Source organism: Myotis brandtii, unplaced genomic scaffold (assembly GCF_000412655.1).
Source record: "Myotis brandtii unplaced genomic scaffold, ASM41265v1 scaffold83, whole genome shotgun sequence".
Lineage (NCBI taxonomy): Eukaryota > Metazoa > Chordata > Mammalia > Chiroptera > Vespertilionidae > Myotis > Myotis brandtii.
In genome coordinates, this window is record NW_005371371.1 from 2,355,273 (window position 1) to 2,374,082 (window position 18,810).

The following is an 18,810-nucleotide window of genomic DNA, read 5'->3' on the forward strand; positions in this document are numbered from 1 at the left end:
GGTACTAGCTGATAACACAACCCAACTTGGATCTGTATGGTCCAATCACAGGGTGAGTCTAGGTCCAACACCAATGACAGTATGGACCATTAAGCAGTGTGAAGAGAAGAGCCATCTGAACACTATGGACAGTGGATCCTGCAGGCCAGGCCAAAAAGTGGGGTACCATTGGCTCTGTCTCTTGAACAAACTACTCAGACAACTGCCAAATCTCCAGTGAATTCGGTCAGTATTAATAACCTGTCTGAATATAGGAGAGTCAAGTCCACTGTGGGTTCTGGGTTACTCTCTTTAATCAAATTAACCAGAAGGTCTCAAGTTTCTACATTACTTGGCAACAATAGATAGGAACAGACTCAAGGTATTTTCTTGATTAGGGATGATGGGAAGTAAAAAGGTTTCAATGCCTGTACTGGACACTCACTACATTAGAAAGACATAGAGGCCCTTAGAAATCTTCCTTTTAATAACACCTTTGAAAAGACCTTTGGCATTTTATAAAAGTATATTGCTGCACAGATGGCATTATCTATTGAAATAATCAGAAAAAGCTAGCTTTACTGAAGAACAAAATTCTTGTAAAAGCATCATGGGACATGTTAATGTGTTGGTTCTGCATTAAATAATTGTACAAAGTGAAAAGAATAGACCCAGTATGACTTTCTCCTCCGTTAGTTTGGGTTCTGTTTGGCTGATCACATGGAGAAGAATGTGGAGTCCCTCTAGAGTCGAGCGAACTCCCACACAGGCGAGTCTCACAGATATTTGTATACCACTCATTTATCTTCCCTGTGCCCATATAAGGCTGGGCCAGTCAAGAGCTGAGGGAGGGGAGAGCTCTGCAGTCAGACATTTCCATCACTGCTCCAGAGCATCGCTGGGAAAATCTATAGCAAGGGACCCCAGGGGCATTTTAAATCTTATGAAATGGCTTTCATATTAAAAAAATACTTATTCTTTTGAAATGCTGATAAAGGATCTTCAACTAGAAATTCCTACAGTGTAAAGTCGCTGCTCCAAACAGAGGAACCCATGAAGAAAACAACAACAACAACAAGAAGAAGAAGCTGTTTTGAGGATTGCAGCTCATGGGAACACAGTGCATGGAGATGCAAGCTTGGATGTAGCGGCAAGACGCTCCTCAATGGTGACCTTTGCCATTCAAAAATGATTAGTCACATGGTATTCAATATAACCACCACATTTATAAAGGGGTTCCCTATTACAAGTCTTACTTATTTGATTTTTGGAAAGGACTCAGGTAGGAGAGGATGTATGAGAACACCCAGCCACAGAGCCCAAGCTTGGTGGTGGGCGAGGGAAGGAATGGGGAAGGCTACTTTGGAAACTGACGGCAGGATTCCGGTTGGTGAAACTCATTGGGGACACCTAAGGGCTACAATAATTTCTGTTTCCAATGACAGGACAATGCTGGCAAGAATTCCTAATTGTCTCTCACAACCTGGCATCGGACAAGCGTGGGTTGAGAGGAAAACACATGATTCCAAGGCATAAAGATTCAAGAGACTCTGTGTCCTAAAACAAAATGCTGCTGCCCACACCAACCTGGGCTTAATCATACAAATATAAACAGTGTCTTTTTAAAATCAGCAATGCCAAGACCCAAACATCAGCTTTAATGGAAACAGAGAGGCCAATCACTTTGCTTGAACATATTAGTTTAAATTCTACCAGGTGTTATGATAATAATTTGGGGTGACCTTTTTTTCTCTTACTTACCTATGAAATGGGCTACATAAAGGACATTCAGAAAATGAGTAGAATAATTTAAACAGAATGATTCTCACTGGTATGAGGCTGGTGCTCTCTAGTCTGAATATCTATTCTGCAGTATGAATGCAACCATGTTTTCTCTATGTAATATTGTTATAAAACATATTTATGTACAACATAATAAGTATAAAAATAGTTGCATTATACATATACATACACAGACATAGGTATTCATAGCAATGAATAAGAGAAAAGATGCTTAAGAAAGTTAGCATTATTCTCAATTTATTAAGGGAGTACTATAAATTGATTTCAATTCGCATTATATTGTTTGTTCCAGTGGAGAAGAACATGTCTATATTATATTTCTTAGGAAGGTATGCAACTGACTTAACCAGGCAATTTAAGGCACTCTCATTTACAATGGGAGTATAAGGAAGATAATAACCTTTCTTGCAAGGCAATGACTTACCCGCCCTCCTTTCTCAGGGTAGCACTGGCAGCCCCCACTGCAGTCTCTCCCTCCACAGGGCTCATCAAACTTCTTCACACCCTGCAAAAAAAGAACACAAAGCAAAGAGAAAGTTATGTAAAATACTCAACTATAACACATATCCTAATTCTATCTGTTGAGAGTACTTCTGATCTAACAACTATTTATTCATTCACAGCAAACAGACTTTAATTTTCAGAGCAGTTTTAGGTCCACAGCAAAAGGTACAGAGATTTCCCATATAACTCCTGCCCCCACATGCACAGTTTCCCCCATTATCAACATTCCTCCCACCAGAGTGAGACATTTGTTAAAATCTATGAACCTTCAATGGCTTGTCATTATCATCCAAAGTCACAGTTTACATTAAGGTCACTCTTAGTATTGTCCACTCCATGGTCAATAAGCCTTTTTTCAGTGCCTACTAAGTGCCAGATGTCAAGCTAAATCCCAAGGCTGGAAAGTCAAGGAGAACATCCCCTGAATCCAGGGATTCCCACGTGAAGTAAACCCATAAGGACGCTTTGTGTTAAGAGCTTTAGTATGAAGGAGAAACTCCAGGCACATAGAAAGCGCCCTTCATTCTGCCTGGAAATGTGGGGCATTCATCCTGGAGATGTTCAAGGTTAAAGTGAAGTACGGCAGGGCAACTCTGGGCCCCCATCCCACAACACAGACCCTGGTGGACTAAAGGGAGGGGGATTCTGATGAGGAGGCAGAACTTGCCAATACACCTGATAGGATGGCAAACCCTCACCTCCATCACATAGGTACCCTGACATCGGTGGTGATCCCCTGCAGAGGAAGCCCACTTTCTTCCCTTCACTCTGTGAGCGAGGCTCATGGGCAGTAAGAGAGGAGGGGGTTGGGGGAAGTATTTATTTAGTCAGGTTGGGTGGCATAATGGAACTTTTAATCATATATGGAGCTATAAGTCTTTAATGAGTTGAGTGGATAATTTGAAAGAGTTCTCTGGCTGGACAATGCCAACCAGAATTAGGGGAAAGAGGTGTTTCTTGCCCTTGATCTAGGTTTTTCAGGTAAAATATGGACTTGGAGACTGGACTATGTCTGAGTTCTCCATTTCAGACTGTGTTCACAGTACTACATATTTTGAGCAGGAAATGACAACTGGGTTGGCCCTTTTCTCTCTCCTCTCTGATCAGACAAGTCCTGCCCTTCTCCTCTCGCTCCAACCTCCCATCTACCCCCAAGGTGAGTTAGTGCAGCTGTTCACAGGAGAATCTGCTGTCTGGTTTCTCATCCTTGTCACCTTCATCTAGACTGCCCATCAGCAGGCACTTATACTCAAGGGACCCTGGGCACAGTTAGCTTCTGGTGTGCACTGAGTCAAATGCTACCATGCAAGCAACACTCCCCAGACAACAGAACTCACTCCAACTCACCACAGATCTTCCATTCTCTTCTCAATGACTAAACAGGATAGCCACGTAGGAACACCCTCTGTTAGTTTTTCTATCTGTTTTTCATGCTAGCATCTTCCCCTTCCTGGCACGGTACTGCATGTTCACATGGAAATGCTGATGTTTTACCTGGCTGCCTCTGTAACTCCTGCTAGCACGGCCTTCCTGAATGTTCAACCTCAGATGGGTACACAAGCAAACTCAGACTCGAAGCCATCTGGCCAGAGTTTACCTTACACCTTAATAACTACTCAATGTTCTTCTTGTAGAGAGGTCTCATTGAAAGTTTCAATTTTGTGTGTGTCTTAATTGTAATTCTTTACCTAATCTAATATCAGTCACTACTTTAAAGAATTTAAAAAAATCTGAAAATCTCAAATCCTGCAAAGAAACCAATACCCGGGAAGCCTTCTGAATCTTCTTTTGGTTATGTGTTTGGCCTGAGTGAGGCAATGAAACAGCATGAGTTCCACAGTGTAAGAGTAAACACACAGAGAATCCTTTCATGCCCTCAAAATAGGGTTCTAGGTATTTTCCAATTTTTATGACTTCAATGTTTATCAATGGGGTGGGGAGAGGGTTAATTTTTAAATTCCATGATTTTGAATATTTGGTTTTTATACTAGGTAAATCAAGCTCCATGCTAAGCCCCCAGTTTTATGAACTACCCTTAGCACCAAAGAGAGAAGTCTATATGGACTGCCCTATTTACACTTTGTATTACATATGACTGTGACATGAATAGGTATGTTGGCAGGTGTCCCTGGTTCATGCAATAATTCACTTAGCAGTTTTTGGAAAGGGTAGGGGGACTCCTCAGTCTAATGGGTGAAGCATAAACTCATATTCTCCATCTGGTGTTTTACATGCTATTTTTAGTTTTGATTTTAAAGCCACTTGCCAAGTCCTTGTGTATAAATCAATGGTTCAAATGATTTTAATGGTTTCAAATTGATCCAACAGACTCTCTATTCTAGGCTTAGGCTATAAGTTGAATTTAGTTATAGAAATGAGTTCTTCATAACCTTCTTGACATTTAATAGTGCTTCTTTGCTTTTGGAACTAAGACCTGAAGGGTCGATAACTCCTGGTCTCAACACTTTTTCAATTATGTGTCAATGGCTCAGATACCCTGTCTCAGGAGGTGGGGAATAAATCGTCAAGAGGTAGCCCTCCACCTTACAAGCCACAGACAATTTCTATCATAAAATTCTAGCCCCTGTGTGTGTTGTTTGTGTGTATGTGCACATGTCTGTGTGTGATGTAATGTGGGGTGTGTGTGTTTTCTCATCAGCATCTTACATATACTGCAGAGGGACTCTTATGAATTCCAACATCTACAAGAGCCCTAAGTACCACATATTGGAATGCCAGGTCTCTGGATGAACAGAATTATTTACTTTACTAGGGCAGGGCATGTGTTCCAGACGTCTCTTAAAGACTGAACAAGTTTCAGACCTGAGCCTCTGCATTCCCTTGATGGGACCTGGGCTCTGGAACAGTCTCAGGATCTGAATGCTCTTCTGAGGACCTTGGATGAGGAGTGTGTGAACTGCTCGTTTGCATCCTATGTCTGTGTCCCAGCCCCCACCCCATTCCCAACAGAAGAATATTAAAAGCTCACAGCAACCATTGCCCATGTTCTAAACCAGTGGTTCCCAAACTTATTTGGCCTACCGCCCCCTTTCCAGAAAAAATATTACTCAGCCCCTGGAAATTATTTTTTTTTAAATTTTAATAGCAGTTACTCATTGCCCCCAAATGCACCTGTGGCCATCACCGCCCCCCCTGGATCGCTGCAGCGCCCACCGGGGGGCGGTAGCGCCCACTTTGGGAATCACTGTTCTAAACCCTTTCATCTACCCTTGCTTTTATTACTCAGCACAACTCACAGACAAAGCATGATCCTTCTTGTCAATTCCTTAATAAAGATGCCTAGTTCCTCCTACCCTACATCCACCTCAAGGGTCTGCCTACCACCCTCAAAGGTGACAAGCTGGCCCTGGTCCAGATCTTTAACTCCAGGAAGGCAAGTTCTCACCTGTATGGTCAGGCTCTCTCAGAAACATCAATTAAATCCTCCAATAGTTTCTCACTTCAAATCTGGATTCCCATTGGAGCACTGTATAGAGCAACATTCCAAAACCATGCTTTCCCAAGGCCTCCTACAGATCAGTGAGGTCACCGTCTAGGCATCTAAGGAGATACAGTTCCCAGGGCAGGAGGCTCCCATAGACCCTGCTTAAGGTGTGGAGAGTGTCCACTGTCATGGATCACGCCCCAGTCTTTCGACTGAGCTGGCCCAAACTATCCCCCTTGTTTTGAGGTCCTTCATCGTGGGGCAGAAAAGGGCCCATGGTCCATTGAGACCAATTATGCTGAAGATCTGTGAAAACTGGTAAAGGCTCCAACCCCCTGGAGAATGCTTGACTCTAACATGCACAAGTCCTATGGCCTCATATTCACACAGAAACTGCTCCCATCCAGCCTCTGGGACCACAAGGGAGCCTATGTCATGTGCTCCCCAGCTTTGAGTGTTTAGGGGCACACTTTCCTACAGCTCCACCAGGGAGAGATCACTTAACTCCCCCAATTCCAAACTAATATGACAGCTGGATGGTCTTGAGGATAAGTCATCCATTCTTCCACTTTGCAAATTCATTCATTCATTCATTCATTCATTCATTCTTCAGTGAATTTTTACTGGGGGCCATATGCTGTGCTGGGCCATGGATATTAAGTAGGGAATAGATCATGTAAACAAGCTGATAAGAAAATTAAGTAAACAATGAAACCTACATAATTTAAATTGTGGTGAGTGCCATTAAAATCATACCGGATAACCGACTGACAGGACTACCTTAGCCAGGATTCTTTCACTTGGGCTCCACTGTACTCCCTTCTTACGGGCCTACTCACAAAGAAGAACCTCCCTGCTGCCTGACCTGAGGCCCTCGCTGCTGCTACCAAGGGGAGAGACAGAGAACCACTCCCCTATAGGCCCAGGAAAGCAAGACCTCTGGATTTTTTTCATTAGGAAACCAGGAGCATTTTGGATTGGAGTGAAATTGAACCCATTCTTCTTATAACCCTCAGGATGCCCTTACATAGCCCTATCCCCCAACTCCTGTCTCAGGACTCAACTTCAATCCACTGCCACTTTATAATCCAGGAAAAAGACAATCTATAGGTGTGGGACATCCTCAGGCCTCCTTGCTCAAGTGAAGCCATCTCAATTGCTACCAAGATACTTGACCATTTCAAACTGTGGCTTTAACTTCCAAACTATGGAAGGAGTTTGCCTGGGGGGGATTAATCATTAATTTCTTCAGCAAATGAACGAACATTCACTGAGGACCTGTAAATGCTCCCATCTTGGCAGCTATCTGGTCATCCACCAACCTAGAGAATAGGTAGGCCCCACTGGTCTCACCTGCTCCTTCCAGAAAAAGTAGAGGAATTAAGAAAGTTGCAGACTCCAGGAAAGGGATGCTAATTTGGTATCATTGTAAGCTTTTGACATCTCAGAAAGTACTATGGAACTGCTAGTAGTTTTGAAAAATAAATGTGAATTATAAGTTTTGGAAAATAAGATAGAAAGCAACTTAGACATACACAGCATAGTAGACTGGGAATATCTCTCTGGGCTATACCTAAAAAGATGAAGAATGGGTAATCCCTGAAACAATTAATATTGGCAAGGAAGAGTGGAGTGGAGAGAGCCGTGGACACTAAAGAAATGAGAAGGAGTGAGAGTGCATGGTGAAGATAATGAACAAAGAGTTTCAGGGATATTTGCCTGAAAATAGTGTCACCACTGAAATGGGAGAGGGGAGAGAGAGAGAAGGAAGGTTGGTTGATTAGAGGCAGGGGCTCAGACGCAACAGCAAAGAGGTAATCAATCAATCCATGCTAGAAATGCTGCTGTTCTGCATCTAGACCACTTCTACTCCCAGTGCAGTGTGTGGATGCAACATCAGCATTACCTGGGCACTCGTTAGAATTGCCGACCCCACCTCAGATTGTCTGGATCAGAACCGGCTTTCTAACAGAATTTCCAGGTAAGCACCTTGAAGTCTGTAGAGCACTGCACTAGATTAATAGACTGGCATTGTGAAGAGACGTTGTTCAGAGACAATGGGAGAGCAGCAAACCACTGAGCCATCTCCTTTAGTGGAATAGAAAGCAGTATTTTGTAAGAATTCAGAGTGTTCCATGCCTAAAATGGACTCAGAGATGTCTGTCCTAGACAACTGTCAGCCCTCAGGCTCCCCTTAACCCCTGCCACCTGTGGCATGTTTAGAGAAGCTCTGAGCACTCAGGACTCAGTTGCTGAGCTTCTAATCAATCAGAGTGCCAAAACATTTTTTATCCTCTTGTCCTTATTCAAAACATCCTTTTTAAGACTCTCCCTGCTCTGAGCTGGTAGCCGGCACTACTATGCTATTAGAAAGTCTAGGAATTGGAAATGACTTAGATCCCTTAAGAGCCATTTGGCAATGTCTTAAGGCATAAGATACATTTTCTAGAAACCCTGGATCATATTCTACTCAAATGGAATGCACATGGTTTCCAGGGGCAACGTGGAGAGCTCTGAACAAGAGATTTCTTGGTTAGCATTTTATATGGGAATTCTTTGCTTTGGAGCCTTATCTGAATCTTGGCATCATTACATTTAGAAAGATTTAAAAAAACATCTATTAGCATGGGCACTCAGTCCATCCTAGACACGTCCAAATCATCCTAGATGCATGATCTAGATTCCTCAGTCAGTCTTTTGTCTCTGGTAGAACAGAAGTGATGGAATCTTTTAAGGAAAGTTGAGTTCTAGCTTCCTGAACCAGGAACCTATCCGAGTCATGTAGAGAATTTCTTGTCTTGAGCCACTGGCTCTCTGGCTGCCAGCAGAGACTTTGCTCTGCCATCTATAAATGGAATTCATTAAAGAGTCAGAGCAGAGAGATCAATAGTAACAGCTGCGAGATTAAGGGAACATCCGGTCCCACATGTTGCTGGCCCTGCCTCCTATTTGTGCAATCTATTGGCACCAGGAGAAGTGAGTATCATGCTGCTGTCGTTCGGGATCATTTCCTCTGCTGCCTGGTGGAAAGGGGTACTCCTCTATGGGCATCTGGGGAGTGGCTCCATTTACTAGTAAAAACACCGAGAAAACAGCTCATTGTCACTTCTCCCAATGGCAGATTTATCCTCATATTTAGGACATTTAAAAATAAGTTTAAATAGCAAGTGGAATGCCAGAAAACAAAACACATAAAAGATTTAGACTCTTTGAGACTAGCTATTCTATAACTACCAGTGTGAACCATCTATGTATATTAAAAGAACAAATCCATGGACATGTACCCAGCTTTCTGCAAATGTAAATATCATTTAAAGTTGATACATTTTTTTCATATATATATATATATATGCTTGCCATTGTTTTCAACTTGCACATAAGAAATGAGTATTAATCAAATTTATATGAACATGCAAGAACAAAACTCATTTGTCCTACAACAAAGAATATTTTGTCCTCCACATGTTCCAAGAAACTTCTTGTCCAAGAAAGTCTTTTTAAGCCAATATACCTCCAGCCAAAAAGAGCAAGTCTCTGTAGGGAATTTACAGATATTTTACCACTGGATTGCCCCCAGCATCCAACCCCAGCTTCCTGCACAGAAGGATATTGAATAACCCATTCTAATGGACATAAAAGACAAACATTTCTTATTACAAAAAAGTAATCTTTCATATTTAAGGTAAAAAAATATATCTATATAAGTCTTTGTCTTTGTCGCAAGTCCAGTCAAGCAAGACTTTTTAGAATTATCCCTTTAATCCAAAAAGGGGCCAACAAAGAAGAAAGCCAGCTTGAGAACAAGTTTCCCAGTAAAATTCTATTAGTTTATCAAAACAGGAAATATAAGCCATTTCCGCACATGCAGCTTTAGAAATTAAGGAAATAATTCCAACATAGTATTAGCAAGACAGAGTATATGGCAGAGGAAATGCAGATCACAGCCACTCCACACAGAACAAAACCCTTCTTCCCAATAAATGGGGTGGGAAATCCAGCCAATTCAGTTTCCTTTGTGTAATAGCATTTCAAGGACACCCAAAGTAAATGTGTTCACTCTAGATGGTCCTGAAATTGCCGCATTTGTAGGCAGTGAAATAACAGATGGACAAAAGTGCTCACCCATTTAAAATGACCTACTCCAATGGACTGTTACTGAGTACCAACTAGTTCTAGTGCAGTTACGTCTTGAGTTGCTGCCTGTTATCACGGGGCTAGGGGAAGGCAGGGGGAGAGGGGGATGTTGTGTTAGAAAGGATGACAGTAGTTCACAAGAGAGACGATGACCTACAGAAGGTCTTTCTAGGATGACGGTCTTCATGTCCTCCAGGAGTTCTTTGGCTTTTGCCCAGGTGAATATCTGAGGGATAATATCACTCCTCCTTCTGGCTCACCTTTGCAGCAGACATAACCAGAAGGCATGGCATTGGGTGCTCTCACTTGAGTCATCAGCAACAAGCTACATGGTTTTTATACTTGAAGACTTACACGTTTTTACGAGCAATGACTAGCCAACAGTTTTCCACCCTTTCTTTCTTCTCAGGCAGCTCAAAGTCTTGGGGTGTTTTCTGAATAGATTTTGCTATTGACAAGAGTACCTATGATAGCCATCCTTTACTGCCAGGGCTTGGGTGATGACAGGTAGGACTGACTAAAAAAACCACACAATTCAGGAATCTAACCAGATGGGGAAGGCTGTTGGCAGGCACAGAGAGTGCCAGTAGGCCAAAGGCCGAGCCAGAACACTTTCTCAAATTACATCATTTATGCTTATGACATATAAAGTAGGCTAAATGACAGACTGCATTCAAGTTGCTAAACTCCAGGATGAGGAAGGCCCCTAGCAGGGACTGTTTAGTCTGTGAGGCTGGAAGATAGGAATGAGGTAGACCAGGAGTCCTGATAGGGCAAAGGGCAGTCTTGACAGAGAAATGACCTCATTTTTCTGAACAGCAGTGCCCTCTGCACAAAATGAGGATAGTAGCCCTCTCCTAGGTCTGTTGGGAAGATTCAATGATGTGCTTCATGAAGTCTCCTGCACCATCCAAATCTTAATGGTCATTAGTATCAGGTGCAGGCCTAGCTCTCTGGCATGGACCCCCAGACATAGCAATGAGGGCTGAAACCCAGCCAAGGTTGTATGAGCCAATGCTTCCTGAGAAATACCTTGCCCAGGGCTAGAAATGATCTCAGAGTGTGGGTGGGCCTGGTCCTGCAGGTGAAGACAAGTGGTCCATCTGGTTAGGAAAAGAGGGCTTGGCATTTTCTGTCCCATCTCTGCTCTGGCTATTTTTTCATAGCTCACTCTCCTCAAGGCCAAAAGCAGAATCCAAATATGTCTCCTCACTAGCGAGCGAGGCAGTGATGCTCCTGGACATGCTGGCATATGTAGGAGTTGGTGTAGGTTCTGACACTCTGAGTGCGGGTGATATAGGCTCTACCCAGAAGCAGGCCTCCCTCCTTCCAGTGTCCCTTCAGTGTAGTGATCTTTCACCTGAGATAGGTTGAGGTCTCATTGCTGCATTCCTTCATTAGGTGCTGGGTGGAGATTTAAAATGGCCTCATCTTGAGTCATCTAGTCTAGAAATTTGGAACCTCTACAGTGAAGGAAAGGTACATGGGGGGCGTGTGGCTGTAGTCAGGAATCAGGCAAGGCACAAATCAGTGATTGTACAGGTTGGGTGGGGGCCAGCTAGGCAGTAAATCGACAGGCAGTCTTAAGATTTGGCATAGAGCCAAGTGAGCATGCCTTGAAAGGCAGGTAATTTTTATGTTGAAGTATGAAATATCCTATCTGAAGTATTAATTGCCTCCATTTTAATGTGTTTCTTCTTTGTCATATAATGTCCAGCTCATTTGAGTTCTGGTATCCTTCTATTTCTAATTCCTGTTTAACTCCAGGAATCTATTCATTACCCCCACATATCCATTGCCTTTCATAATATCCATGGCAGCCACAGTGTCAGCTCCTAAGACATCTGAAGATTTATTTCCCTTGCAATTTAGATACGCTTATGCACCTACGGCTGAGTTTTATTTAGAATTGGGTATTACCCACTTGATTCCAAAGGTTGATCTTAAACCACTTCCTCTCTGGGATTTCCAAAGTCTTGAATTACAAATGAAACACAGCCACCAAAGTCTCAAGTGAGAACGAGTTCTTTTTCTTTTCAAACATTTGAAACAGCTTGTTCAGCTCTCCACAAAAGACCCCTGTTACCAATATGACTCCCCCTTTCCTCTCATGGCTCCTTGGCCACTGATGATATGGCTCATGTTGGCCTGTTCGACCAATGTCCTGGTGCAAGATCCTGGCTGGGGTGTCCTGACGTGTCAGGGTCCTCCCAGGGGAGGTACTCTGATTGCTAAAGCCTCTCTTCTTGATGTCATGATGCAGTTGCCACATAGCATGTATAATTTGAAGCCAATATGCCCGTCAGCTACTCTGTAGGAGTTGGTGTAACCAAATGTGCATGCGCATTCACACACACACACACACTCACACGTGCACACGCACACACACACACACACACACACACACACAGACTCACACGTGCACACGCACACACACTCACACGTGCACACGCACACACACTCACACGTGCACAACACACACACACACTCACACGTGCACACGCACACACACTCACACACGCGCACACACACACACACACACACACACACACAGAATGAGGTCAGATACTGGATGCTTCTATTTGAAATCATTTTAATACTGTCCTGCACTTCTTTAGTGGGTCTGTCAATAGATCAATTTCTGGAAGTCACCCTTCTCCATCCTCAATATAGACTGTCACTGATCATATTTTTATTAATCACTGATGCCTGGTACTTTAGTCTGTTCAGGCTGCTATATCAAATTGGCATAGACTGGGTGGCTTACAGCACATTTTTATTTCTCACAGTTCTGTAGGCTGGGAAGTCCAGGATCAAGGCACTGGTAGATTCCAACCAAGAATCTGGTAGAAACTGGTAGAAACCAACAAGGTTTATGGGGAAAACCATGTTAAAGGCAGACCACTCAATATCTGGCAACTTGGTAATCAAGGTACTAATAAAATCAGTCAAAACACCAGTAAAAATCATGGCACAGTTGAATAGATATGTAAAATTCACAATAAGTAAAAAACACTACAGTAAATATAGTGCTTTATTTTAAAGAACAGTGAAGGAAGCAATTTAATAGAAAGGGATGTAAAGAAGTGTTAAGACTGCTAAGTTGCAGAGAACAAGGGACATATGGCCAAACATTGGGAACAATCATGCAATCAACACTTCTAGGGAGACGTGTGGACTAACTGAGTCAAGAGAAAGAGGCTGAGGACTTGGGGCATCTGGATCAGAGTTAAATTCTTCAACAGTGTGCTGTGTTCACTGTGCTAATCTATTAGCTTTCAGCTGCCCTGTTACCTGGTGTGCAAACAACACGCTGGGAAAAACATCATGCATGAGCTAACATGACTTCCATTTTATACTGACATCATCCTTCTGTTGATCAGTAACGATTTATCAGCATACCGGAGTTAGAGAAAATGCACCGTGGCAAAGCAGACTCCACTTCAAAACTCTCTTACCCGCTATATAGTCAAGTGTGAGTGTTCCCACCAAATAAATAAGAAGAAGATTGGCCACATTATTTTTGGTGGAGGTTATTGTCACTCAGTCATTTTTATAGCCTTCGGGACCTTGTTCCGTCTCAGTGTGGTGAAAAACAATCCATCAGGAGCCTTCAACTTTCGTTCAAGAGGCCACCCGTATAATTATAACATTCTGTCTTACAGTGCACAGACAGCAAAGAGCTTCATGTTATATTTAGAATAAATGCCCTTAAATACTTATGAGCCATTCTGTTTATGCCCTGTTCAGCTAGTGAGAGACAGTCTACCAAGACATCAGTTAGTATAGGCATTACCTCACACATTACCTACACTGAATTTTATTTATTTATGCAGCATGTCAGTTTTTGGGATTCTCTGGCAATGAATAAAAATGTGCCTGTTGTTAGTGTTGGCATGTGAGCCTGAGTGAATATTTAACATTGTTCATTGTAAGAAACAAAGTAGATACGTCCCTTGAAGCTATTTATTTCAGAGATGCACATCCAGTTTAAGAGCTTTGTCCCAATCCCTCCCCCTACGCTAAATTTGGGGGGGAAATCCCAAAAGAATGAAATGAAAGAGACTTAGCAATACTTTTTCATAACACAATAAGGTTTCTGTTCTGGTTTGGTAGGGGCTGGTCCAGGCAAGGCAGGTATTGGTTTGTGTTGGCATGCAAGGATACCAGCAGTTGCCTGGGCAGGCTCGGGTCTAGATACAAATAGCTTCATCTCGGCAAACTTGACGGTAACCTGAATCAAAGTGGGGCTCCGGGGCCGGTGGGAGTCCACACTAAAACCACAGCCACTTTACATACCTGTTGGCCTGGCTTCTGGGGTAGAATTTCTGAATTTCTGCCTTCTCCTTCTCTGATACATACCTAGCCACGTTCGTCATCCCTGGCAGCTTTTAGAAGGCATCTATGCATGCCTTTGCATATTAGCGGTGACTGAGGATTCCTCTGCCGGGAGCAGACCAATTTTCTCTTTGTATTGGAAGAAAGGTCTCCGAGTAAAATCTATTCTAAGTCACAGCAGAAGCATATGCCTGGGGCCAGTGGCTCCATCTCATAGAGTCCTGATCAGTGTGGGCAGCTCTCAACTATTTATGTGTAGATTATCCGCTTGGATATTTCACAAGTGAATTTTCAACCCTAAGCACCTCTTTGCTCCCCAGCAGGCTGTTGGCTTTTAATTCTCATGGTTTTGTGCTGCACACTCAGGGACTACAGGCGTCAGTAACTGCAATATTAACCTACCAAATTCTACATTTCTTTCTGGATGAGGTTCAGATCAAGTATTGGAGCTGACTTCCATCGATAAGGCTAATTCAGAATTAGCATATGCACATTTTTTAGGATTAGGAGCCAATGCTGCCATACTCTCATATACATTCATGCTGAATCTGGGGAGTCTGCAGGAGGATCGGCCTCCAGGTTGTCATGATCCTGTGCCCAGGGCTTTAGCCAGGTGTGCACATCTCCGGTGTGACGTGCATGGTTTGCTCTCCATGGTGCCATGTTTGGAGAAGGGTGCTGGGGCTCAGGGCTGGTGCCACAGTGCTCTGGCCTTGCAAATCATCCTTATCCTTTGTTTCCTTCAGCCTCCTTATCTGCAAATTGGGTAGAATCTACCATTCTTACCTTGCGGGGTTGTTGTTAGGAGGAAATTAAATACACCCATGGGAAAAGCTTGGTACATTGCCTGGCCTGTGGCTGATAGGGTTTGCTGTTCATGATCTTAACTTTTGCTTTGTTTCAGCCACTAGGGGCAGATGCCTATCTATTTCCACACTCAGAGTTCCGATTCAGTGACACAACAAGTGTCAACATTTTCACTCTTTAACACATCTGAATGTTTTAACATTTGATCATGGAGCAGATATATAAGGCTGAATCTATAGCTTATGGAATTAACTTTGGTAAGGTGATACTTTAAGTTCCATGTATTATCAATTTCTTGGAGTTAAGATTTTGAGAGGGAAAATTCAGTATGCTAATTCACCTTTAATACTGGAATTATTTACTTCTTTTTAAGTCAGAGAATAGCTGGCATCAGCACAATTTAAGCAGTTCATCTACAGTGAATGTTGTACCCACGGTCAACCGATAAATTAAGGTCACTTGGGTCATAAACCAAAGACTTCCTACCCTCTTTCCGTCACTCTGAGCCTAAGATAAAAATTCCTGAATGCTGTCTGAGCAAGGCTTGTAATTCCCCTTATGTATCAAAAGTGCTCTTATCATATTACAAACAACTAACATGCTGAGATTATAAACACGCAAAAGAGTGGACTTCCTTAAATATTTTCAGTGATGTCATCTGGCCCTTCTTTCATATCCGTTTTTTATTATGCTCCTGTCCTTTCAAAACAGAGCTTGTGCCACAGAACAACAAAAGCCAGGAAATGTCGGTGCTATGGCAATAAGACGGACCTGGAAACGAGGAGACTGATAACGCACAAATCTTTCCAGATGGAGGAGGAAGAAATCTGGACTGACATTGCAATGTGGTCTGGTGTGGTTAAACCTGTAATCCATTACCCAAATCAAAAACTCTTGCTTTGTTACTTGGCAAGTGAATTATGTGATTTGCATCAACAGATAGACACTCCTCCCCCAAATGTCTTCTAGAAAACATCTTTGAGTCACAAGTGCTAAGTACCAGGATCTAGAGGCACACAGTCCGGCCCCTTGCCCTTGGGAGGTTGTAAGTTCATCAGTCCTTACAATAAACACTTAGCAACACAATGCATAAGATTATGTGCAAAGGAGTATGTGGGCACAAATCGGAAAGCAATTCTTAGATGAATTACTATGTTTTAACTTGAGTTTTGATAGCTTATCTGCATTGGTTAAATGAACTTGCCTTACTGACTTAAAACATACTTCCAGCCCTTTCTGTGCGCCAGTATGGATTGTGCATCTAATCTGATGTTCTTTGGAGTTAGTGCCATGCTCACCCTCATGTAACTAGGAACTTGAGCAGACAGATTTCCCAACTACAGATGGAAAAGGAGGAGGAAGCAGCGAATGCGGCGCTTTGGGGATGAGTGAGGAGAAAGCAGGGGTGTGGAGAGGTGCTGGTTTGACAGTCTAAGGTTGAGCAGCACATGAGCACGGGCCCGCCATGATTTGGTGGCTTAGACATATCCTTAAATAGGAGTCTGTTTCTAAGGCAATGCTTGCCATTGTTTCCCTCTTGACAGACACGTGTAAAGTAGAGCAGTCATACTCCTTTCCTGAAGTCCTCATGATTCAGAGCTTCCCAGAGCACCACCCTTGGGAGGAAACTCCTGTCAGGAACTACAGCTATACCGTAAATAGTCAAGCCCTGATGCGGAGGCCAGCGTTTCTTCCTACTAGTCCACTGAAGTATTTGCCTTTAATAGACAATACTCCTCTCCTTGGTAGCAACCCATAAACTCCCTAACAGAGTCAGAAAGGGATGCAGTCCTTTGTAGTCCCAGCCGGGGGTGCCCCTAAGGTCACTCAGCAGAAAACAGCAGGAAGAAAGCCTGCAGACAATAAGGGGTTGCGCAGATACCTGCCAGGCTGGAGCAACCCAGAAGCTGGAGTTTGCTTTGAGACCATGTAACCATCACTTGGAGAAGCTTTTAAATATTCTCTGTCCATTTACAATTCTTTGTACCTCAAAATGTTTCCATGAATTACATGCTCTGCTTTCTCCTAGAATTGGCTTGTAGTGCTGGATTTGGGGCTCCCGGACTAGGGGGACCACCCTTCAGAAGATGCTGCCCAAGGAACTCAGACATTATGCCAAAATTAGGGTCAGTGGGAGGAGCCAAACCTGAGCTTTCACTAACAGAGTCATAGCATCCAATATTTTCTTTTTGCATACTACTATCTACAAGTCTTCTTGTCCCCTCCCCTTTACCCTTTTTCTTTTACAACTTTAGAATTAAAAAGTGTCTGGAAAGGGTTGATTTGCTAGATTTAGAAGTCAACATATATGAGGCTTGCTGGTTGATGTACAGAATTACATCCTTAGGCTGGGCTGCCCATGGCATTGGGTTACCACTGGACCAGAGGTTCTCAGACCTTAAACCACAGAGCCCATTTATTTTCTGCTCCCCCTTTCACCCAGCCTCAAGGACCCAAGCCATGCTTATGGCATCATAAACAGCCAAGATGAACCTTCTTCCATTCAGCATAAATAGCATTGGTGTTCTACACTGACTCTGTAGAGTTTCCACAAAAGCAAAGAGATCTGATGTTCTCTTAGCTTATACAGCTTCATCATGTTCAATATCTGGGATGCTTTTGAAATGCTACAGATTATCACTCCATGGGGTAGTCCAGCTAAGCAATGCTGAGAAGCTAAAACTGAAGTCCACTTTGTTTCCTTCAGTGAACTGTTCTTCCATCAAGTCTACTGACTATCTGTTGTTGCACCAGTGCACTGCACATGCCAAGCTAAAGCATGAGATTTATGCACAAGACTCCCTGCTTTTTCTTCATGAGGACTTACTTTTGACTTTATCTTTTTTTTTTTTTTAAGTCTTAGACTTATAGATGAAGAGCATGTGGTATTGGTGAAGGCTGAAGGTTGACAAGCAACCCTCAAGCAAGGTCTGGAAGTTGTTAACGGGTTTAAGACAGACCCAGCCAGGCTTCAGATGCATGAGAATCCCAGCTCTAACCCCATTTCTCACGAGAACATTGGGTGCTATGGAGACTCCAGATAACTCCCCCAAGATTAAATACTGATAGGCCGAGCCCTGGAGCATTCGAATGCATTTCGATTCCCTGTCTCTCTAGAAGTTCATTTCACACATGGTGGTGATAACAGGCTGCCACTCCCACACCCTCTGTCAGGACTGGCTTTGGTCCTCTTTTCCATAAACAATGACCTTCTCCGTAACAGTAGGAAAAAAATCGCAATTCTCTGACCCACTGCAAAACAAGTAACCGAACCTCCACTGAGCTCCATCTCTGCTCTGACAAGATAGTAACATGAAAACAGGTGTAAAATAATTAGCCCCATGGTCTCTACAAATGATGCTGGGAGCAGTGCGGCCGCCCCTGGCCTGCGGTAAAATTGGCAGAGTCACGCTGCCGACCACAAGCCACAGATGAGCCTCCAAAAGCACCATTTTCTTCCTTTTATGGGGCACACACTCTCCCAAAAATTGTCCTGAAGACATTTAAGAGAACAAAACAAAAAACTTAGCTTCTTATTAAACACATGCCATGACCTCCCAGCTAGAGCGTGGCAGCCAGGAGCTCTGCGCCAGCCGGGCCAAACCTAGGGCTGGGCCGGGAAGGGCCGCCAGGCGCTTATTAGCTGTTGTCTTCAGGGGACAGCAAACACAAGGCTTTCTTCCTGTTGCAAAAGTCAGGCTAGCGATTCAGAAAAACAAATCACTCCTTTCCGAACTAGAAAAGTGCATGGCTTTCCTTGGCTACTCTGCACTTTCCCCCTTAATCTTTCAGATAAGCCA

General features: G+C 43.2%; 1 protein-coding gene across 1 annotated transcript in view; it reads right to left on the minus strand.

The window, feature by feature from the left end:
* The window catches only part of COL4A2 (collagen, type IV, alpha 2), a 181,134-nt gene that overhangs the window by 131,650 nt on the left and 30,674 nt on the right, over positions 1 to 18,810 (minus strand). The window contains exon 4 of the mRNA XM_005884467.2: positions 2,207 to 2,287. Within this exon, the coding sequence (XP_005884529.1) occupies positions 2,207 to 2,287 (81 nt within the window). The remainder of the gene's footprint in view (positions 1 to 2,206; positions 2,288 to 18,810) is intronic.